This window comes from Lissotriton helveticus, chromosome 3_2, assembly GCF_964261635.1.
Source record: "Lissotriton helveticus chromosome 3_2, aLisHel1.1, whole genome shotgun sequence".
Lineage (NCBI taxonomy): Eukaryota > Metazoa > Chordata > Amphibia > Caudata > Salamandridae > Lissotriton > Lissotriton helveticus.
Window position 1 is genome coordinate 296,864,191 of NC_136062.1, and position 24,747 is coordinate 296,888,937.

Genomic DNA, 24,747 nt, shown 5'->3' on the forward strand with positions numbered 1-24,747 from the left:
ATTGAGTAAAAAAAAAATCTTTATGAAAAATGACCAATAATTCTCATGCTAGTATGAGTATTCCCAACTTTGAAAATGTGCAATTATATACTGTTTCTGAAGTCTATAATTTGTACCCAATTCAGAAATACATAGGTGTCTTTCATACAGATTATTCCATGTATACATTTTCCAAGACAAAGTGCACTATACCCAGTAAATGAAAAAATACCATTGCAAGTTGCTGCTCAGTTTTTGGATCTGGGTTCGTCGGGTTCTTGGTGAAACTACAAGTCCTATATATCCCCACAACCAGGAAGGTCTAACGGATGTAACGGTATATTGCTTTCCAAGAGCTGTCAAAATTAGAAAAAGTTATAGGTGAAAACGTTGAGACAAAAGGCTGTTTTTTTCAACAAAATTTCAAATATTCCAATATCTAACTGTTAGTTTCTATAACGAAACCTTCATGGATTTAGACAAATGACCCCTTTCTGGATTCAGAATTTTGTCTACTTTTCGAAAATGTAAAGCTTTCCAGGATCCATTATTGCTTTTAAACTCATTTCTACCATTAACTGGAAGGAGGTTGAAAGCTCTAAAAATAGCAAAAATAGGCTATGTCCCAGAAAAATGCCAAAACTGAGTGAAAAATTTCGGTTCTCTGACAAAAGTCTGTCATTCCCTGAAAGCTGAGAAAATGGAGATTTCAGCCCCACAAACCTTTTTGTGATACCATTTTCAGGGAAACACCCAGAGGCTTTCATTTGCAGCCCGTTTTTCCCATTTTTCTGAAAAAAACAAAAAAATCACTATATTTTGCTAAATTTCTGGGCCCCCTCCAAGGGAATCCACAAACCCAGGGCGCCTTTAGAATCCACATGATGTTGGAAGAAAAGGACGCAAATTTGGCGTGGATACCTTATGTGGTCAAAAAGTTACAAGGGCCTAAGCGCGCACTACTCCAAAACGCCAAAAAAAGCCTCAGCACAGGAGGGGAAAAGGCCTAGCAGCGAAGGGGTTAAAGAAATGCTTACTCCAGAGATCCGTGTGTAAATTGCAAGACCGAATTCGAGTAGGGCAAACTCAGCCTTTCATCATACCAAGATCAAAAGCACGAGTACCACTGAGCTAGGGAATAGTAAGAGCTGTTATTTACAGCGCTCTAGAACAGTACAAACTGAGGTAGTAAAACCTCTTTAAATTATTAATTGTGAATGAGTTTCACAGAGTAAAGAGTGACATAGCTAAATATGGGTCCTATGCAGTCATTTTCAGGCTTGTGGAGGGTAATCTTGGAGATTTAAAGGACCTGGGTTTCCCATGTTTAATCAGAGCTCCACCAATAACATCTTATTTGGAAGGGCCAATTGGGTTTGTTGTAGCTGAGGATTTCCGAGTTTCAGCCAGGTTTTAGAATTTTTTTTGGCTGAAGGTCAGTAGATGAGCTGCAGGGGGAGCTGTGCATGGGGGCAATCACATTCTCCAAGAGTCATCCAAGAATGCCTGCCCTTGTGCCGAGGGGCCTTGTCTTTCAGTTATAGTTGTGTTGTCTTGGCTCTGAGATTTGTTTAGTTTGTCTGCCCGGTGGATCAGTGTCAGGTACTAAGTGTGGCAGAGAGATTGAAGAACATATTGTCTGAAGGGGTTGTATGTTTATACAACGCATTCCGTTGCAACGCATGCCTTTACCACGCATGCGTTACAACGGAATGATTTTTTAACGCATAACCTTTTCCTCTAATTCTTGCGTGGTGACGTCGTACGTCGTTAAGAGGAAACTGAAGTTTTTTTCCGTTTCCTCTTAAATGACGACAATTGCCTGTATAATATGACGTGATTTCAGGTGAGGTTTTTATTTGGGGGGGAGACCCCCCCAAACCCCTCTTGTTTATTTTGAACCTTTACCACATATGCCTTTACTACATACCTCGTAGTAAAGGTATGCGTGGTAAAGGCTTTCGTGTTAACCACGCATGCGTTGTAATGCATGCGTGGTTAATGTATTCGTGGAAACGGCCGCGTTGTAGTGGCCGTTTCCCGCCTGAAGGTAGCACAGTGCACGATACTTTTTCATGTGGAAGCATAGAAGAGTGGGTCCAGGAAGTCGGGTACTTAGCATTGGGCTGCAAACCCCATAGCTGTCCATGGAACCCAAAGCTGACGAGTATAAGACCTATGACCTTATGCATCTGGGGGTTCAACCACTATGCGTTTATGTGGAAATGCCTTGGTACAGAAGCGCCCTGAGGTCTTCGTAGAGGGGGCATTTGTCCTAACAATTCCTTCTGGTCACTGCGCACACCTACATGTCTGTTTAGTTGGAGTGTTCTCTCTATTCCATGAAGCTATCCGCGCACTCACCCTCACCACAGCGTAAAGAGGCGTACAGGGCAGGATAGTTCCCTATTCCAGTAGGCCACTCAAGGTGGGTCAATTTCTGCACTGATTGTGAGAGGCCAAAGGCGTCTCCCGGCAGAGCTAATGGTGAAGAGGGATAGAAGAGGAAGTGAGTGTGAGTTTGCCTCATCTCATGCTCCTGCTGCTACACCTTGGTTTGGACAGACTGATACCACCGTTTCCCTTGGTTACTGGGGAAACACACTGTAGGCATGTGCTGTACTTCCATGGACACAAATATAGAGGTCCCTAGGATTGAAATCCACCCACACCTTCAGGAATACATTTTGTGCTGTACAAATACATGCTACTACAGAGACACACAGGCACTAGAGCCCCTTCAACTATGGGTAGCGAATAGTGAGACAGAGCCCACCTTCAGCGTCCCATGGTTCACAGCAGACGACGTAAATTATTGTGCCGTTAGCCTAGCGATGTTTCCAAAAGGACCATCCCTGGAATAGGGAGAAAACATAGCTACATTGTTTGCTGAGTGAGGGATGTATTGCAAGGCTACCTTCAGGGTGAACTGTAGAGGTGAATCCCCCCCCCCTCCTTGATCCATAACTAGGGAAATAAACAGAAGCGGTGCTAGGTCCTGTGCAGGCTAAACTGTTGCCGACTGCCAAAGCTGTGAGCTGAGCCGCAAAGTAAGGGACTGTATCTGCCCATGCAGTTGATGTTCTCGTGTATGGGAGGGTGCACGGACAGTACTGAACAGCTACACAAGCAGGTTCTGGTCCCACTGCTTGGTGGTGGAAGTATCCACAATCACGGTAGGAAGGAAGCAGGGACAACAAGTAATACACAGGAAACCAGAAAAAAGAGAAGCAAATTGGAACCAGCACAAAACAGGTCTGCCCTTAGCAGACCACCAGGACTGACGATACGCCCCAAAAACATGGCTCCAAAGATGAAAATGTAGGCAAAATCAACAAGAAAACAGCTCTACTTATCAAGCTTAATCTCGTAGGTAAGCATGAGTGCAAGCACACTTATGAAGAAAAGCCAAAATAATATTCATTGTCCAAGTCAGGTAGCGGCTAGATAAAACAATTATGCACAGCAGCATGCAGATGAATGTGACGTGGCAATGCACTTTTCATATGAGTACTATTTAGGTATTGCCTATCAGACAGTTTGTGGATCATAACAAAAACTTACACGTGGCTTTGAACCCACCTACTTCTTACCATTGGTTGACTTTACTGTCACTCTCATTTGCTTGCTTCCTACTCAATTGCTCGTCCTTTTCTTCTTAAAGATGAGACCTAGTGACGTTGTCAATGCCTGTTTTACAACGAAGACTAGATTATTTAACATAACAAGCAGTGGTGAGATGTGCATAGTTTCAAGAGTCCTGACTGTCTTATAGCTGTGTTTCTGCTCTTTGAGATACAATGCATGTCCTTGTGGATAGATGACCAGATAAAAGAGCACCCACACCAAAGAGATACCAGACTGCGCCATCTCAATGCACCGCTGAGCATGATTTTGCATAAGAGCAAACTAAGGACGGCCTACACATGCCAGAGAAGTAGTTACTTCCCATCTAAGCGCCCTTTGTTTGTGACATCACGGTCTAATAGCTTGCAGACCAGATGTGATTTATAGATGAGCGAAGAGGTCTGGGAGTTGGGAATAGGCCTCCCTGGTTTGGATAGTGAGAAGCAATGACTTAGAACAGCATTAATATCACTATAGGGATTTGGCAGGGATGGAATCAGGGCCAAAACTGAGCAGCCGGCAAGCTTAGAGCTGCTGGTGGAAAGTATCTTGAGGCAATTAACGACCACAAAGTGGAGCGCAACCACTATACACAAACAGGATCTTATTTCCCGTCCTCTCTGGCAGACGTGAAACAGGATGCAACCTGGATGCCTCTGGAACCCATGCAGTCCTCTGAGACTTCAAGAGTCAGGCAGAAAGCCTCCTTGCAATTGATTCATGTTTTGTAAAGCTTAAGGCACTACAGATAATCTAGGGCGTGGATGACTGCAATTATTTTGCAATCAAACGCCTTCTGGACTGAGCTCAACTCAACCCTTCCTCACTTTCCTTCAGAGAATCCAGCATATCTTCAATCTGCTGCAGCATCAACAGTAGACTGTGGTAGCTCAGAAACTCCAGATGACCACAAAAGGCCCATGCGAGTAGCCCTTGCACCTCTGTACAAATGCACAGCACCTGCTCAGATGCAATTCTGTCTTGTTCAGTTTGCTGTTGTCAGTGCCTGATTCAGACCAAAGTGTTGCTTTCAGTTGGGGCGCCTGTTTAGAGTGGCAGTGCCCCCTTACAATGGGGTATAGCATCTGAACGGATGTCCATTTCAACTCTGAACTTTACTTTCACAGGGATAGCCTTTTTTGCTAGTGGTGCCCTTCTTCAGGAACCTCTTTTGCTTGCAGGTGTCCCCTTTTCGTAGGAAGTATAAAGCTACCTATACTAGCTTGGTCCATGAATTATTTGTGCTTTGCTTGCCCATTGTCCTTTAAAGAAAAGTGACAAGGAGTCGTGTTAAGCGAAGACATGGAGATGCAGAGAACAGAATCAGAGTCACCGGGGACTGCAAACACTAAGAGCAGTGGTATGAAGGGGGTTGTGCGACACACGCAGGGCGATGCATGGTGCAAAGAGGCAATGATTTGCTCTAAAATTAAATAATAAAAATAATTTTATTACCAGAAAAAGAGACAAGAGGTCCAAAGAGGACAGTGCAGCATTTCACAAATTCAAGAGCTGATTCTTGACTTGGTGACATCAGAGAATGCAAGAGGTTTTTGCTGCCCTCCACTCCCACGCCAATCCTTGTACATGCAATGGAGGGTGTACATTGGCTAATTGTCTCCAGCATAAAGAATTCATGGCCCCATTCCAGGGTTACATTTGATTCTAAAGATCATTCCACAAATATGGTCACTCCCCTCACACCATTCTCTCTTCTTACACCTTTCTGCCTCTTCCTTGAAGTTCACTGCCAGTGATTCCCGATCTATTCCAAGCTGTGTTGGACCGAATTTAAAAAGTATTAAAAAGGTGAAGATGTATTGCGTTTACACTTGAATGCAGAAAAAGCTAATTAAAAAAAGGGTTTGTTCATTGGACCACGTTTTATTTATTAATTGAAGTGTACCTATAGAAAGGCATGTAGGCATAAGGTGGTTTCATTAAAGTTTACAAACAGAGGACCCACAGCAGTGGAGCGGAGCTGGATTCAGTGGGTTTGGTCCTATGCTCGTTTTCCAGAGGAACTTTGGGTGTTTTAGGAGGAGACATGGGCACCTGAAGTAGGAAATCCTAAATTACAGGCCCTGGACAGTGTATTTTGAAACCTGAACAATATACATAATCCGGAAGGAAGTGTGTCAGCTTCCATTTTATACCGTGGAAAAAGTCACGGCTTTCGCAGCAGGTCTTCTTGTATTTTTTAACTCATGTGAGGAAATTCAGACTTCTGTAAGACCTTATATTTAATATGGCAGGTGTGCAGAAACGTATATAGTCTGTAGCATAAACACTGCACTATAGACAAACAGAACGGAGCATTCCAAAATGGCTTCTCAAGTCCGTTTACAACAGGAGAGCAAAAGGACTTAACCGAGGTAATCTTTTCTATGGCGACATTTTTGCATTTCTTATCCTATTTTTAACTACACGGTGGGACACGTTCTCCTTGGGCCTTCAGGCAGTTGAGAGTGTGTAGTTTGCCTCGGTGATGACCCACCAAAGGCCTAAAAAGCCACTGGCGTTGTAAGTCCCTATTTATTTCTGTAGAACTGGGAGAGTGTTGATTTGGAATGCTAGTTCATTACACCTCCAGTTCATTAGTGTAAATACCTTTGCCGCTTCCACCATGCGTGCTGTAGAATCTGCCAGTAGTTTTGCAGCAGCCAACAGTTTCTTAGAATTGTCCATGTCAATTTCTGCCTCCGCATCGGAGCGCATTGCATTCACCAGATCCGACGTGGCTTGGGCCAGGACTCTGGCCTGTCGCACCATTTCACCTGCAAAGAAAAACAAAATCAGACTTACACTATCCAATTTATATTTCCATATGATTTTCCCTAGTTCTTTGCAAATCTTTCAAAACAATCCTTTTGTGCTAAAATATCTCATTCGTCATAATGGCTTTCGTTCATTCAAAGCTATATTATATTTGGGCTCCGAAGAGCGGCCCGAGACAAAAGATGTAGCCATTGGACTTACCCAAAACTGTGTGCCACAGCCAACACCAACCGCAACTTTCATTTAATGACAGAAAATGTATTCTACTGTTACCTTTTTTTCATTAATTGACGATTGTTACTTTGAGGCAACCATTCCAGTTTCATGAATTTCAAATTCTAATTTGTTGATTCTATTTCGTAACATCTCTATCTTATTGCCCAAGACATGCTTACACATTTGCGCACAGGTCTATACTGCAAAATAATTATTTCCCTAGGGATCGTGTTTATCATTGTATCATCTTTTCTAGTCACAGTTCAAGAATAGAAAAACAGAGTTCTTCATAATACCCTTTTGACTTCACATACTCATCAAGAAAGTCAATCAACATGTTTCAGCATAAACTCATCCCAAAGCCTACTCAGGACATGTTTCAAGAACTCAAATTTACAACTATCACAGCTGGAACAAATTTTATGAAACTCATTTCTTTTGGAGAACCAATCTGTCTCCTCAGCCGCTGCATGAGGGAGAGGAAGGGCTCACACCGTACACATTTGTGTGCCATTTGTGTGCCACTGCTCAAAGTAAATAAAGCGGTTGAAATGAAGATGCTTGCCAATCTGTGCTTCATTCTTCCAAAGCTGATGAACTGCACATCATTAAATTGGAAAATAGAGACTAATACTATTTACAGCATCTGAAAACACTGTGGTATGAAGATCTATCCAAAATTAAAAAAAAATCAATACTGGCTCCCATTCAAGCCAGACAGAAGTCATTCAGCATGTCTTGCAACAGGGCATATTTAGCATCATATTTTTAGTCAGCCCCAGTTTCAAAGGGCCTCATATACGGGTTCAAACACAGTTTTGATTTTCCCACCTCCCATTAAAAAAGTGTGATGATGTTGAAGTACCTGTACTTCTATCCAAAAATCAATACCATCTTTGCCCTTGTTTGAGGATCCTCTCTAATGCAGAAACTCATAAGATGTCCTATTGTTTGTCTTATCTTCCTTACTGGACAAACCAACCTTGTACAAATCACCCGTAGTGATGAGAGTGGTGAAATGTTTGATTCATGTATTTCCTCCAAAACTCTTTGTACTGCTGCAGTGGAATCTTAATTTGGTTCTCACTTTTCTCACGTGTACGCCATTTTAACCCATTACTTCTTCGAACTTTGAAGACTGTGCTTCTAGTCGCAGTGACTTCTGCTCACCACATGAGCAAACTACAGGCCCCCCGGTGCAGCTGCCTTTTACTACCTTCTTTCTGGACAAAGTAGTACTGCAGACTGAGGCGGTCCTCTTGCCTTAAGTGGTTACAGCTTTTCACACTGGACAATCCATCACTCTTCTAATGTTCTTTGCCCCGCCTCAACCCTCAAAAGAGGAGGAAAGACTCAACCAGTTGGATCCTAAATGAGCTTTGAGTTTCTATAGCAATTACACTCCGCATCTACAATTAGTCGGTGAATCGTGAATCTTAACAGACCGTGCTTCTATTTGGAATTAAGTCAGCATAAAAAGTCAGCATAAACTACCAGAGGTTCAAAGCATGGAATGCAGAGTCAGACCAGTCAGGCGGCCAAATAAAATCCGATGGTCTGAAGCAGGTACCAGCACTATATTCCATTACCTGTAAAACTAGTCAACACACATGGTTCCCATATTATTCTCAAATACTGTTCTAGAGGCTAAAGTACATTTTTGTCTGGGAAATGCATTTTTGAAGAGTGCATTGATTTAGTTGCTAGCAGGATGTGTTCATCTAAAGGGTGTGCTTTTTCTGATCCATCGCATAGCATTGAAACAGTCAATTGTTTGGTACTCCAAGTTACAATCGGCCCAGTGTCATGGAATTCACACTCGACATATAATATTCTAAGTAAAACCTAAAACCCAGAATCTACAGGTTGCGCTTCAGGAGCATTATTTTTGGGAAAGTTGTTTTTCACCACTCTGACTCTACAAGTTTGAATAATCATCGCCTATTAGGTTGCTGCATCCTACTTTAACAAGTATTGCAGCTGGCTGTTAACACAAAATGTGTTTTTGCACTTTAAATTTTCTTTTAGAGCAAGCTAGAATAGTCATATTATTAGATTTCTATTAAGTAAATACAAAGCGCAATTTTATGAAGAAATCCACCACTGAATTAAGTTAGAAAACACGTTTTCACCTGTATTTCATAGACAGCTGCAGCTTCTAAACCCAGCAATTGCTTTGTGTCTGAATGTTATAATAGCTCATAGAATTTGTGAAGTGGGGACCAGGGTGATTACCATATGATAGATTAGATCAGTCAAAAATAGTTTTTGACAAGCCTCTGAAACTCCTCATAGTGAAGCAGGAGGGAATACCAGGACGATGAACCTCAGCAGACAGAGCTGGGTCTGCCAGGCTCACCGCTATCAGGTAAGCCATTAGAAAATGAGTATTTAAGATTTCAGGTGGTACTTTCTGGAAGCTTGCTTGCAAAAACCAAGGAAGAAGACAGCTCCTACTGCATGGAGAGAATAGGCTCAGTAGTTTCACTTAACTGAAGAATTAAGTCTCACTGCTAAGGGACAGGCTGCGTAATTCTGGAAGCCGGTTTATCTTCACTCTAGTGCTCGTGTGCCGAAGTTCAATGTAAAGGCTAGCACCACTGTCCATGAGGAAGGGCATTTTGGTATTTCAACTTTCTATCCCACCGGTATTCAGAAAGGAAACCTTCTCTAAATCAGTCACAGACAGCAAACAATTAGTCCTAGCATTCTTCCAGAGACCCATTACTGATGGCTCCACGTCAGAAAAGCTTGTCTGGGCCCGTTCTACTTTTCCCTAATCAAGCCTGTCACAATATTAGGAGGCAAGACACCAAAAACAAGTATAATGGAGAATGAGTACCATCAATGGAGCAGAAGTAGTACCAACGAAGCAGAAGTAGTACCAATGTAGTAAAAGAAGTCCCAATGAAGCAGAAGAAGTACCAATGGTGGCATTTGCAGGACCTAGCATTTGAGGCATCGACCTGCATGACCCGTGGTGAAGACCGTGTGGTCATGGGCCCAGAAGACACTGACTCAACGTAGTCTTGCAGCGTCTTACAACACAGGAGTGACAGAGTGAAATTTAAAGGAAAGGCAAATCTTTCGAAATTACTGTGCAAAACCATCTATCCAAGCAGGGACGCGGCAAAAAAGAAATGATACCTGGGGCTGATGATTTCAAACAGACAGGATTTTCCGACAATCAGGCAGATGAATGAGCTTGGCTGATGACTCGTTTGGATGGGCAGGTCTGAACCCTACACAGACCCGTAGTCTCAGAAAGAGGTAGCTCTGGTCAGACTTAAATTGTGATCTTTGGGGTTTCTTTTGTTTTGGACCATTAAGTAAGATTGATATATGTGTTTGGTGGTGATTGGCTACTTGTACCTATCAGCCTGTCTCTGCAGTGGGAGCACAATCTTGGTCACCTCTCCTAATCATTTAGTGCAGGACAGCCATTAGAGTTTTCAGGGCATTTGGTGGAATGGGTAACCAACAGCATTACAGGTGTCTTTGTTCTTTGTAGAGTGCAAGTTATATTCCAAGGAGGCATGTCGGAAATACTGGTGCTTATGACAGATAACACATGATCACAGTAGAAAGTACATTTCAGGAACCACACACAGGCCTGAAGGAAGTCTTAAACTAGCATTTACTGTTTCTGCAGAAACAGCCCAAACTGAATGTCAAGGAATGCGGGCCGTAACACTGACGCCAAATGATCCTGAAAGAAAATTTGAACAACTGGGAATGAACTAGAAAGCTCACACAAACTCTCTGTGGTATCCAGCCTTATGTAACATGCAAAAAAATACAACTGATAACATGAATGCTAGCATTTGCGAGGCATTGTTTCCTATACCGTAGTAATGCCCTTGCAGTTTCGTAAGTGGAATCCACTTTAGCACCATCCATTTCAATTTAATTTTACAATGTGCAGGCTCCTGTTTGCTGCCTGTACATACAGCAGCAATTTAGAAAAAATCGAATCCACTGGTAAATTAGTATAAACATATACACCCCCAATTGTTTTATCCCCAGTGAACACAAATTAAATGTGTTGCACTGGGTATCTTTCTAGGCCCTCTGAGATTCTGAGTAATGTCTTAAGTCAAGGGTACTCTCCGTTGGCAGCTGTATCTTTAAATACCATTAAATCCGGCTTCCTAGCTACCACCTTACTGTATTAGTTGTATGAGATACCATTCAATAAGATGGTGTGCTCTACAATGGATGTATATTTTGTTACAAATGTTGATATACTGTACAAGCCAACCTTAATTTCCAACTGGAACCCTAAATAATTTAACTCTATTACATGTAAAATATTTTGTATAAAGATAGCTTGGAAAGGCTCTCTGTAGCACTGAGACATCTAGCATACTTCATATGTATAATCGTTCATGAAGATTTGCAGGCTGATCCTTTAACAATGCAAACACAAGGAGATGAAGGACGGAGCGCTGGAACTTTTCATACACTCAACCTCAGTCACTATTAGATCTGGGTTTAATCCATCATCGTTCTTTAGCTCACATCGCCAACCCAGGTTAAACCCAGTCATATGCAAATCAGCCAAGACCCTGTTCCTCATGGGAAAAGTCCAGCCCAAGCTGCCAAGCCAGGTCTTCTCTGGAAGGGAATCAAGCATCCTGGGACCGGCTTCGGGGTAACACCTCTCATCAGCCAGGTTAGCTTGAATCCAGTGGCAAAGTGAGCAAGGGACCCTAACATCTACCTTTGAAAACACAGCAAATGTATATATATATGAGATCATGCACTGTTTCCATCACTTGCTGCTGATACTCCAGGGCCTCCGTCCATAAGGGTGGAATTATGACTGCATTTGTTTACTTCAAAAAAGATATGACTAGCACTGGCGGGGCTAAAAATTCATTACGTTTTTAATGCAGACAAGCCATGTTCGTCTGAATTTTAAAAAATCATGAATTTATAACCCTCTGAGTGCCCATCATATCTTTTTTTGAGGTAAATGAATATATAAAATTTAAGGCATATTTATTGCCCATTCACCTTCAGAACTTTGGTTATTTTTGGTCTGCAGAACTCACAAACTGCCTACTTCTAGTGCCTGTGAGGCAAACAGTATAAGAGACCAACAATTGCTCTATTTACCATGACTCTTAGTAGAGACATTTTTAAGTTATACAATGGGCAAGGAGCACCCGCAGAACACTATGGAAAAATAAAACACACTCTTTTAGAATGATAGTGAGCGAAGAGGACTATCCTAAACAGTTGAACAAACATTCCTGAAATAGTTGAACATTTTGTAAATGAAAAAGACCAAAAACTAAGAAACTGAACCGCTTACCTGCATCTCCCATTGAGCTGAATATGCTCTCAGTGACAGACATAATGGTATCAGTAGCCTGGTCATAACGCCCAATTGGCTCTCCACGACTAGCAAACTGTCGGACATGCTGTAGTAGATCGTTCAGTGCTTGGCTGACGACACTGGCGGCTGCGCTGACCTGCTTCAGGAGGTCAGTGTCATCAGTTGCCGACTGGCACGCTTTCACACAGTTCTCCACTGAACGGTCCACAAGTTTTCCGGCCTCTATTAGCTGTTCCTGGCACACAGGAGAGCTAATGGTGGGACTTACGACCTGTAGAGGAGAATGAGCAGACACAGGATGTTTCTGATTCCCACTATTTAAAGGTACATTTTTGCATATTTCACCCATGAATCTTAATGCTGACACATTTATAAAAAAAGTCATAAGATCTACCTGAGCTTCCAACTAGGAAATCATACCATAAGTCAGCCAATCCTGATTATTTTCTTACCGCACACTAGATTCCATGCAACTGAAAGGACTTACTTCCAAACTTTGTTGGAAACATTTTCAACCAAATGGTCAAGACCAGAAACTGATTTATCAGTTCATAGCTTGGAACATAAGAACGTATTAGCCGCATAACAATATATCTTAGTTTGTGAAATTAGATATTGTTGGGGAAATTCAATATTTATTAAATGGTGTCATTTCTAATTTTGTAATAAGTGTATTAATAGGATTGTAGTTATATTAAAATACTGCAACAATCTATTGCTTGAAAAGACTTCCTGTCCTTCATATGAAATAGATTTAAAAAATCATGGAGTAGGTATAAAACAACATAAAAGCATATCTTTGCTCCACCAAAACCACCCTTCCCAGAAAAATGATGTGGCTTCCTCCACGAGAATAAACCTGACATAGGAAGTGGATTTATTTATGAAAAACAAAATCATTAAACATTCCATGTCCTTGCTCCGCACCACGACTCAAGTAATTGTTCCCCACTCTGACACCCGAGGTCATAGACCTATCAATATATGCCTCCTCCAAGGATGTTTCAGAACAGCAGTAATCACCCTGATTTAGAAGAATTCCCCTATGATGACCTCAAACAACCTTTACAATTACCATCCAATGTCGAACTTGCCATTATATTAAAAACATTTAAAAGAGGGAGGAAAGCAGCTCCTGGAATTCATGGAATAGTCAATGCTCATCACAACAGAGTTTAGGTGCGAGTAATTAGCACTACAATCCCTCCATGTGAAATGTCTGATCACCCTGGATGAATAGCACCACACAACCAGCCTTTGCTCTTATTGACCCGTGCACCGGCTCTGACGTTGACAACAGATTTGCTCAAGTAATTGCATGAATGGACAGGGGTGATGAAAGTGGCTCTTGAATGGATTACAACTTTACTTGTGAAATAATGCTAACAGACCCACATCAGCATATAACAACCAAGCAGCAGATCAATCTCGTGCAGGGTATCACAAGGTGTTTCGATGCCACTCCTCCTTTTCAATGTATGCACGCTGCTACCGGCTAGCATCATCAGCTCATATCAGTAAAGTCACCATCCTCTACAGATGCAGGCAGACCACACCCAAGTCTGTGGCCCTAAACAATATCACCAACTAGCCAGAACATCATCTTTCTGGAGGACTTTCTACAAACACAATCTTAAAAATGGGGATTTTATTCGGTTTTTGTGAGATTTCTCCAGATATTCAGCAATGTCCTCTAAAACAGGCACACAAATGGGTATTTACTGGATCATCTAATTTGTTGTCCTTGAGACGGCTGCTAGAGGAAGCGTTCAAAATGACAAGCAGGGACCTAAACCTATATGAGACCAATTTAACAACGCACAACAAATTAGAAGGTTTAAAAAGCTGTTGTTGCCATCCTTAGGGTACAAAGTAAGCACCTTCACAAAGGACTGTGAGCACATATAATTATCAGGGAGATCTCACAGATGAAATGGAGAAGCATTTAGAGAAGGGTGGTATAGGAGTTGTGCAACCCAACAAGGAAGTTCTCAGTGTCTAACTATTGCACAGTCGTCACAACATGAAATTGAAACATTTCAAGTTGTTTTGTGGAATGTTGGGTGAGTTCTAGAACGATAGTGGGGAAATGTCACCTTAACCACATCACTGCGGCGGCTATTCCGCCGCAGCGCTAAGGGGGAGGGGTGGCCGCGCGGCGGGCGTATGCTGGTGATGGAACCGCTCCGTCACCAGCCGCGGTTGGGCTGTGCTCATGACGGAGGGGTTCCGTCATGGCCCCGCCCGCTCAATGGAACGCCCAGCGCAGGCGCGGAGAGCGGGCCATGACGGAATCGCTCCGTCATCAGCACAGCGCCACCGCAGCTGATGAAAGAGCGGTTCCGTCATCAGCATCCAAAGAGTTAATAACACACACAGCACGAATGCCTTAAGGTGCAAAAATATTCCCATGAAACCATGGGGTGGATTAGATTGGATTTTAAACTACTGTTGGATTTTCTGATTGTCCCTTTTAATATTTCTATTGCAAACGTGGACATTTAAAGATTGAAAACTTGCTGCACTTTAAAATGGTAAGCTGTATCTACCAAATATAAGAGATGAAATCCCGAAGTAAAGGTATACAGTCATTATAATGTGACATTCCTGGAAAAAGGGGCTGGCAGCGCTTCTTAAAGAAGGCCTGTTTTTGCCTTAATTCTTTAAAAAGATGTGTAAAGTTTTATTTTCCCCAGTGAAGTTTTGGGAACTCAGTTTGTGCTCTTTGCCAAGGGTCCTGATTTATCTTCTGCTTCGTCCAATGTGAAGTATTTTGTATATTGAGAGATAATTCACGTCTCTCTTATCAAATACATCCATAATGTAAAACATATGCAGATATTTTCTGTGCAAGTTCACCTTTTTAAACAAATTGTCACAAGCTATGAAGTTCACACAAATATGTTAAAGTGTAGAAGTGTGGAGAAGTGTGGCTCAATGGTTAAAACGGCAGACCCTGATGCAGAGGTCTGGCCCGGGACCAGGGTTCAATTCCCGCCTCGGCGGGTCTTGGGCTCAATTTGCTCGGACCTGATAATTCTCGCCTCGGTGCCTAGTCTAATCATGGGTCCCACTCTGTGACTCTGGGCAATAGCTTGCTTAATCTCCACAACGGCCCCAACAGCACTGGGATGCCTGGCTTCACCTTGGAGGTGACCATGAGGGGGCATTTCACAGGGAAAAGACAGGAAGGGTTCCACAGCGGTATGCGTACAGCACCAAGAAACCTCAGGGTATAAGTGCGCTATACAAGTACGAATTCATTTCATTTCATTTCATAGAAACATTGTAATGTTCACCACATTGAAACGTTTTACATAACACTCCGCTAAGGCTCACAAAATAACAGTTTCTGCTTATAGACAAAGTTCTGGACTGATCATTCTTTAACACTAAGGAGAAGCTAAGGGCCTTATTGAAACTTTAGCGGACGGTCCAGCCTGCTTAGAGATCCTGCACTGTATGGCAAGCATCTCTGTGCTGTTAAGGGAACCATCACCACAGCTGCAGCCTGTACAACACTGAAGGTTTATTAAACTGCCTCCATTTTAAAGGCACCCATTAGAAAATGAGCAAGTAAGATGGGCAGGACAGCTGTGACTATGACCCAGCAGTCGTGTAGCAGACTAAATCGCAGCGTTAGGGGTTCCCATCGGTGGAGTAAGTGAAGGCTCCACTGACAATAACCGAGTGGTACCCCCAACTCTTTGTAGAGTGGAGCAACTGAGGGGTTGGGAAGGCATGAGGAGCACTTGACAGTAATCCTACTGCTCCATCAAACCCTCACTAGCTCTTCTCTTTAGAAAGTGAGGATGACAGGTTAAATGGAAATCCTGCCACTGTCTAGGGAACTGAGATTTAAGAACCATGCTGTTCAGCTGTGAACTTGTGGATTACAGGAATTGCACAGGTTAAATCACTACATGTCAATGAGAATGGCATTTTTCTGTGCAGGTCCAAGAATTCAACAAGAAGAAGTAACTGATGATGGGAGAAAAGGGGACGCAGACGAATAATGAAAGAACCTGGAACAGAAAGAAAGGGCAGGGGGTGAGTACCTGGCCCGATGCACATTAAATATACTGATGAAAAACTCTGCTCCTGCTAAAAATAGGGAGGCACTGTCCCCAAAATGTGAATACCTTAACTATTACCACACCTTAAATGATAAATAAACCCAATGAATGGAATAAGATGGCTTGTAAATGAGTTGAGGCTGAAGAGACTGTATAGTGTCATAAGTTAATATTCTGAACAGCCTAGACCGGGGGACATAATCAGTAAAAGCCATTATAGACACCCCTTCACCAACATTTTCTCATCTGAATCTAAAAGGAATGATGTATAGTATACTGCTAAAGAGTGACCGAACCTTACTCTGCACGGACTTCTCTTATATTATGACAGAATAGCGTATCAATATAGGAGAGAGTTCTTTATCAATTGCAGCAGCTGGGCATCAGGGCGAGGAACATCACTGACAGAAAAATCTGAACCAGCATCTGTAATTTCATTCATATTTTGGGACCACTTTCTACTAAAGTGCGCTGGACAACCCGTAGCAAAAGGAAGGGCTATAGTAATTACCACCCTCGAGAGTGGACAATTTACAAATGCTTTCTACATATAAACCTGTATCTTGCTATAGACAGGTCTCCCCTAACCACTAAAACTCCATAAATACACAACAAATTGTCTCACTCCAAATATATCGGATATTAATTGTGGCTCCCAGTTTTATGGTATTTATGTTTTTTAACAAATCCGTCTGTATTTATCCATGTAGATTTTTTGCTCATCTCATTGGTATTTATGAATATTTATCTTGTGTTTTGAGAATAAATAACATCATAAAATGGTATATTTTCACACATATCTAACTGACAAACATGCACTCATACTTTGATGCCTGTCGAATCCAATATAATAAAACACTACACCCACAGGTAAATTATGTATGTATATGTATGTATATGAATATATATATATGAATATATATATATATATATATATATATATATATATATATATAGTGTTAAAAAACAAGGTAAGATTTTCTGAAATGCTGTCATCTGTTAACGTGTGTGGGTATATATATATATATATATATATATATATATATATATATGATCGCTCCAAGGTTGTCCACCTTTGAGTAGCACACGAGCAGCAGCTTGATTTATGTGTAGGTGAGGACGGGAATCCACTTGCAGATGCCGCTCCGTAATGGATCTGCCCGACGCGTTTCGAAGCTCCATATGCTTCTCTTCAGGGGCTTTAACGCAAGCGGCGTGCGTGACCGCTAACCAACTTCTCCATTTTCCATATGACACACCCACCAATGGGAGGCTTGAATGAGACTGTGCATTATGGGAAGTGTGGTGCGGAAAGCACAAATCAAGTCCTGTATGGACCCCACAAGAGTGCCCGTCCTCGATTCCCGTACGGAGCGGCGTCTACGAGTGGATCCCCGTCCTCACCTATACATAAACCAAGCTGCTGTTCGCGTGCTACTCAAAAAGGTGGACACCTTCGAGCATTGATTTATACGCGGCCGTCCAGCCGCGGAGTATGCACCACCCCGGTACCCTGGGGGTCACTAAAGTGAAGCAGCAGTCGTACTTGGAATCGAGGACGGGCCCACTTGTGGAGTCCATACAGGACTAGATTGTGTGCTTCCCGGACCACACTTCCCAGAATGCACAGTCTCATTTGAGCCTCCCATCGGTGGGTGTGTTGCATATAAAATGGAGAAGTGGGTCGGTGGTTGCGCACACCGCTTCCGTTAAAGCCCCTGAAGAGAAGCATATGGAGCTTCGAAACGCGTCAGGCAGATCCCGTACGGAACGGCGTCTACGAGTGGATCCCCGTCCTCACCTATACATAAACCAAGCTGCTGTTCGCGTGCTACTCAAAGGTGGACACCTTCGAGCTTTGATTTATACGCGGCCGTCCAGCCGCGGAGTATGCACCACCCCGGTACCCTGGGGGTCACGAAAGTGAAGCAGCAGTCGTACTTGGAATCGAGGACGGGCCCACTTGTGGAGTCCATACAGGACTTGATTGTGTGCTTCCCGGACCACACTTCCCAGAATGCACAGTCTCATTTGAGCCTCCCATCGGTGGGTGTGTTGCATATAAAATGGAGAAGTGGGTCGGTGGTTGCGCACACCGCTTCCGTTAAAGCCCCTGAAGAGAAGCATATGGAGCTTCGAAACGCGTCGGGCAGATCCCGTACGGAACGGCGTCTACGAGTGGATCCCCGTCCTCACCTATACATAAACCAAGCTGCTGTTCGCGTGCTACTCAAAGGTGGACACCTTCGAGCTTTGATATATATATATATATATATATACACACACATATACACACACGAGTGCGCACACACGCATATATATATACACACACACACACACACATTGTCAGATGCCTGCATTTCATAAAATCTCATCCTGTTTTTTAACTCCCCATACTGCCTGTCTGCTCTGCTGCTGCTGGCCAGGAAGTCATGAAGGAGAGTCGCTCACAAAAACAATTTTTTAACTTTTAAAAATAAATACAGACCGACAGGAAACACATCGTTTTTTTGTCTGTATTAATCTGTAAAAATAGGAAACTGGGAGCCTTAGAATTAATATAGTACTTCACTATTTCTCCCCTATGTTTAATTTCATTGGTGGTAGACTGCGGTTTAGATGCATCAGATGCTTGGAAGTTATCAACGGATATTATTTTATAGATTACCATGTGTCAGCAGCGGTTGTTGTTCCTCAGTGTCTTGATGACACAATCCTGTCAACTGAGGTTTCGTTTTGTCGTAATCATTACCAGCACAACTGTAGCGGGCTGATCCTACCTGACAAATTCTTCCCACACAGCAGGCATGTTATGAACTCTGTGCTTAGTGATGCAGTTCAAATACACAAAGTCTGATGTTTACCATGCTCTGTCATGTGTTATCATCCACTGCAGGACAGACTGCTCCTAGGGGGCAGCTCCCTTGTGTGTGGCAGGTCTGTGTCAGTAGGGAGTGCAGATTATAGCATGTTATCTGCGCGCTCAGGCAAGTTCAGTCGTTATGTGCTACATGCACAGTCTGGTTCCAAGGCTTGAAAACAGAAGCAATAGTGGGGAATGATAGGAGGCAGGTGAGAATGGACACTTCTACTGAAAGGGGTGGGTGCATATTGGTGGTTAGGTGTACTGAGAATGATAACCAACCTAGATCCACAACCCGCACAGGTGTTACGCTATTTAAGTTAATATAGTACAGTTCATTGGGCACCTTTTAGGTGTGGATGGAACAGCTCAAAAGACTTTCTAACAAACTTTTATGACTCGCAGCACAAGATTTAACAGCTGTGTCTAAATGAGTCTGAGGAATTACCATATGTATTAGGTTACTGACATCCCAATTCTACAAGAAGGTCAAGCGAATACTGCACACAGAACAGAATGAAAAGGTCAACAATGAAGATCTCGAGAGAAGGTCAAAGCAGAATATTGTATGGATAGCGGGCCTGGCATAAGGGATTTGGACTGTGGCTGTGGACACTTTTGAAGATAACACTTGTGTATTCATAGTGCTTAATAAACCACCATCTAAATAGTACAATTAGCGATAGGGAACTTCAACGATTACAGGCAGTGCAATACAATTATAAAAGAAAAATGAAGCAATACAGATAGGGGGTTCTATAGTAAAGAGTAATACAAAACGGATACAGTGTAAAAACTTGGGAATAAGGAAAAAATGGAGTAACAACGAATTGTTCCACAGCCCCTTTGGCATTAAACAGGTTATATACAATGCACACATTGAGAAACTCTACAATAAAGAGTATTTTGGTCAAATTATTCCCTAAACTACTAGTCTTTAATCTTTGCAGTGTGGCTTCTCTTGCAACGCAAACAGAAGACTACACATGCAGCAAGCTTCCTCAGCCACTTCACAAGTGACTCTGAAAAACTAAAAACTAGCCTGTCTTCTTAGGAAAATGTGTTTTCGATTAAAAACTATAAACATCATTTCCTGCCTTACATTTAAAATGTGTTAGAGTAAGAAAATAATCATTACTTATAGTCAAAACGTTGTGCAATGTAAGTGTATTTTTATTCTACACAATTTATCAAAGTAAACTAGAGAGTAAGAGATATCATTTTGGACCAGCCCTTCAAGGTTCCAACCTCTGACCTCACTTACAATGTTTCACTAGCAGGTCTTAATTGTGATAACTTGAAAAGCACTACTTAAGACCCGTTTCTGCGTGCATTCCTTGAGTAACTGCTCTCAAGCCTCCTTGCATTATTTTGGCCTGTTTTTGATATTTATTGTGATAAATTATTACATCTTTTTGAGTGCTGACTGGACAAATTATTCTATTCAAAAAGGTTTGGCATGAAAGACATGAAAACGTTTAAAACCACTGCCTAGCATTGTTCTCGGGATGTGAAGTAAAAGGATAGAACTTTCAATACCAATAAGAAACATTCTCAGCACAATGTGAGACTAAAGGACAGACGGACACTAAGAACATTTTGTGCATCATTACTATGGTACACAGCAGACAAAATAGCGTGATGCACAATACTTCTATGTAGCGATACCTTCAAAATGGTTTTATTTCTCAAACTAGCAAGACAATTCTTTAGGGACCATTCCAAGCAAAGCTGTATGAGTGGCCCACCACAGGAAACCAGTCCGCAGTCCAGTTTAGCCCCTCACAACTGGTTACCATCCCTTTCAATATAAGAGCACTCCAATTAACTAGACAACAAGCATAAGTCAGTTGCTTCATCTGAATACACAGGATCTGATGTAATCCACAGGAGGCAAGTCAACTTTCCACAGTGGAAATAGGCTTAATATCCCTAGACCCAAGTTCAGAAAGGAGACTAGATTCAGATTCAGATTCAGATTCAATGATCTTTATTCGGTTAAAAAACAAGTAACCAAGAAAGAGACAAACATCAAAACAAATTGCAATAATTACAGCTTTTGAAGTAGGTTCAATACAGAGGACCAACAAAATAAATGTTTTAAAACGGAGTGAAAAACTATGAATTAATCAGTTTTCTGTTATCATATGTTTCCGTACTAAAAACACTCTTTAAAAATGTTAAAACCACAGATACAGATAAAACCGTGTCCATTCTCTGGAGCTCTAAGAAAGCTGGGCGGCATCTGGTAAAATTCATTTCTTTTAAAAAAGGGATTATGATTTCTCTACGTAAGGCAGTATAAAATCTGCAAAAGAACAGGATATGGATATCTGACTGTTGTGAGGTGACATCGCATGGGCAGAGAGGTAAAGTACGTGTCCATAGGTTCATTTTTGGAAGTGACACCAATCTAAAAAATATACAAAATCTAAATCGTGTTAAAAGAAAACGATCATAGTTTGTCATAGGCAGGGATAGATATGGCTGTACGGACTTAAGCTCGCATAAGGTTAGGAGATGTGACTGTACTGAATTTTTTAGAGATTCAGCTCTCCTCCTCTTAGCTTCTAGATGAGCCAAGCAGAGGACCTTCAGTGAGCGCCTTGAGATGCTATCCAGTGTTGATGGATCTAAATAGTAAGAATAGCACCCAATCTCCGTCAAGAAGCTTTTAACGTAAGCAAGCCATTGCGATCTCTCCACATGATCCAAATTGAGGGTGTCCTGTAGTAAAGCCCGATTCATAACACATTCATTTGTAGTCCATACCCTGTGCCACAACAAAATGGGTTGGATTTTGATAATATCAGTTATGTGCGTTAGGGCAAGTTCAGCGTGACAATTAAAAGTGGCCACACACTGTGGGACAGCAAGGACTTCCCTCAAGAATTTGTTTTCCACAACCTGGATTGGATCAACGTTTGAATAGCCCCACAGCCCTGAACCGTACATAGCCACCGATACACATGTTGCTTTATAAATAGTTATCATTTCTTTTATCGGCTTCCTGCCCAGTTTTCTTACAAAATTCTGTAAAGCCATGATAGTTTTCATAAATAAAAGAGTTCTTGCCTTAATTGCACTTGTCCAAGAACCAGACTCGTGAAATAAAATACCTAAATATGAAAAAGTTGGGGTATTGTCTAGAGGAACATTATTTAAAATTATACGTTTCATCGGCTTGCATGATTTGGAACCACAGTTCATTGTAAAAGTTTTGCTACAGTTAACTAGCAGGTCTAGGTTAAGCATAAAATTCTCGAAGCTTACTACTAGTTTTTGCAGCGCCCGGGGAGTGCGTGCCATAAGCACAGCATCATCCGCATACATTAGTGCGGGGATTGCCCTCCTCCCCACTCTGGGCATGTCCCCGCACTCGTGCAGCAGGTGGTGCTCGAGCCCATTAATATAGAGCAAGAAAAGAAAAGGTGCTAAAACGCATCCTTGGCGCACTCCGCGGCCCACACTAAATTGTCTGGAGCATTCGCCCCCCCTGCCGTAGCGGACAGATGCTGTGGCTCCACTGTACAATTCCCTCAGGAAAGAAATGATGATCGTATCCACACCCAAAGTTTTCATAACTGCCCATAGTTTAGTGTGCGACACACAGTCGAACGCTGATGAAAGGTCCACAAAGGTAAAATACAAGCGTTCCGACTTGATCCTTATATATTTGTGCTGTAACAACATCAGATTTAAGCCTTGTTCTATTGTGCCAATCCCTTTTTGAAAACCAAATTGGAGGTCACTCATAATTTCATTTTCCTCCGCCCAGGTTTGGAGTCTTGCCAGCACTATTCGACCCAAAATTTTAATTGAGGAATCGAGAAGGGAGATGGGCCTGTAACAGGCACAGCTGTTCCTATCGCCCTTCTTATAGATGGGAACGATGACTGAAGTGAACCAAGACTCTTTTAGGCCCCTTGATAGGGCCGCATTAAAAAGTTGTACCAACAGAGGGCCCCAAATTTCAGGGTTTTCTTTAAAAATATCCGCGGGGATCCCGTCAGGACCTGCTGCCTTCCCTCCTTTAGTAGCTCTTAAGGCAAGCATTACCTCGTCAAGTGAAACAACCAGGTTTATGCCTGGTTCCAAGGCCCAACTGGTAGATGAATTGCTACTATGAATATCAACCTGTGCTTTATAAAGATTGGAGAAATGATCCACCCAATTGTCTTCAGTAATGGCGATCTCCAAGCGTGCCTTATGGGTTTCGTAAGGAAGAGGAGTGTTGATTACTTTCCAAAAGGCAGCAGGGTTTTTTGACTTTGAAGCCTCACAGAGTGAGTCAATGGCCTCCTTATTTAATGCAGATTTCCTTGCTGAAAGGGCCTGATTATATGCCATCCTGCATGCTCTAATTTCACCCACGTCCCTGGGGCTTCTATGCACTGCATATTTTAGATTTTTCAGAGCCCTGGTGCATGCATTATCGAACCAGGTCCTAGGGCCCTTACCTCTACGCTTCGACTCCACCCTTAAACTATTTTTTATGTTTTCGGCTATTATGCCAAAGTGGTCAATTATTTGTTCGCCACTCGAGTTATGCCCCAGACAGATCAAGAAGCTAGTAGAGCACGCCTCCCACAGTTCTTTGAAAAAAGTCGAGGGGATTACTTTACTCCAGCTAAGTGAATAGCCATTTTGTCTCCCTAGAACCACATCAACCGTTGCCTCAACAGGTGGCGCGGCCGTAGATGGGTCCGGGAGAAAATCTACAATCTTAAGGCATTGGGGAAGGTGATCACTTATAGGCAGTGGAATGTTAGTAACCGTCACGACTCTATGTCCTAGATTACTGGAGGCAATGATAAAATCAATAATAGTCAAACCTCTACCAACAAATGTCGGGACAAAGGGTGTGGGTTTTAGTGCTAATTCATTGGCAAACCCTAAGTCAAACATGAACATTATTTCATTCAGCAGATCCCCCATTAGAGTATGGTCGAAGTGGGTCAGGTTCACATCCCTCTCAGTCATTAGGCCGCATAGGCCCTGACTCCCTTTGGTACAAAGCGAACAGTTAAAATCTCCCCCCCATAAAATTACTAATTCTTTGTCGTTTTTGTTAACCTCTGTTTGAACTTCCTCCTTTAATAGCTTAATCGCGTCCACGATTTCATCCCTCGGGACATTGTTATAAAAATTGATAAGAAGCACCTTTGCTCTTTTGAAGTCTCTAAGAGTTATTAATTGGAAGTATTTGGAGTTTAAGTGACATTGGGCCTGTTTTATTTTAAGGTGGTTTGAAACATAAGTAGTCAAACCACCTTTTGCCCTACCAAAATGGCCTCCAACCGCTGGAGTAAAAAAGGTTCTATAGCCATTTATATGGATTGGGTCCTGGGTCCATGTTTCTTGTAGGGCCACTATATCCTTACCTCCTATTACAGACTCCCAGGCTGGGTTAATAATTTTTTGCTTCAGCCCAGCTACATTCCAAAAGAGCAATTCGCAAAAAGGACTCTTCGCCTGCCCTAGACCAGAACCTATCTTTCCCCTGCTCCCAGTATTATTATTATAATTAACACCTACAGGGGATTTCACCTGAACCAGACTAACACTGTCACAAGGTGTCAGCCCATCGGAGGCGCAGATCTTATTTAATATGGGAGGTTCTTGTAAAGGCTCACTGGGGGTGTCTATACCATTAGAAATGCTGTTAAAAAAAGTAACTCCCTCCTTAGTGCACTCTTTGAGGGCTAATGGCAGGGACTTATTCCCATCTAGAGATTCTACAGGGGACTGAGCTTGTTGTCAATCTACCCCATCCAAACCAGAAAAAATCTGGTAACGATTTTGGATTGGTAGATTATAGATGTTTGGTAGTAATTCTCTGGTATTACCTAATCTGGGTTGGT

The 24,747-nt window shown here is 42.3% G+C and overlaps 1 protein-coding gene across 2 annotated transcripts in view; it reads right to left on the minus strand.

Annotated features, from left to right (window-relative positions):
• TLN2 (talin 2) overlaps nt 1-24,747 on the minus strand; it is a 1,508,116-nt gene that overhangs the window by 463,140 nt on the left and 1,020,229 nt on the right. For both annotated transcript variants that reach the window (XM_078684194.1, XM_078684193.1), the window contains exons 23-24: nt 11,921-12,215; nt 6,217-6,383 (exon numbers count right to left, since the gene is read on the minus strand). In XM_078684194.1, coding sequence (XP_078540320.1) covers nt 6,217-6,383; nt 11,921-12,215 — 462 coding nt within the window. The remainder of the gene's footprint in view (nt 1-6,216; nt 6,384-11,920; nt 12,216-24,747) is intronic.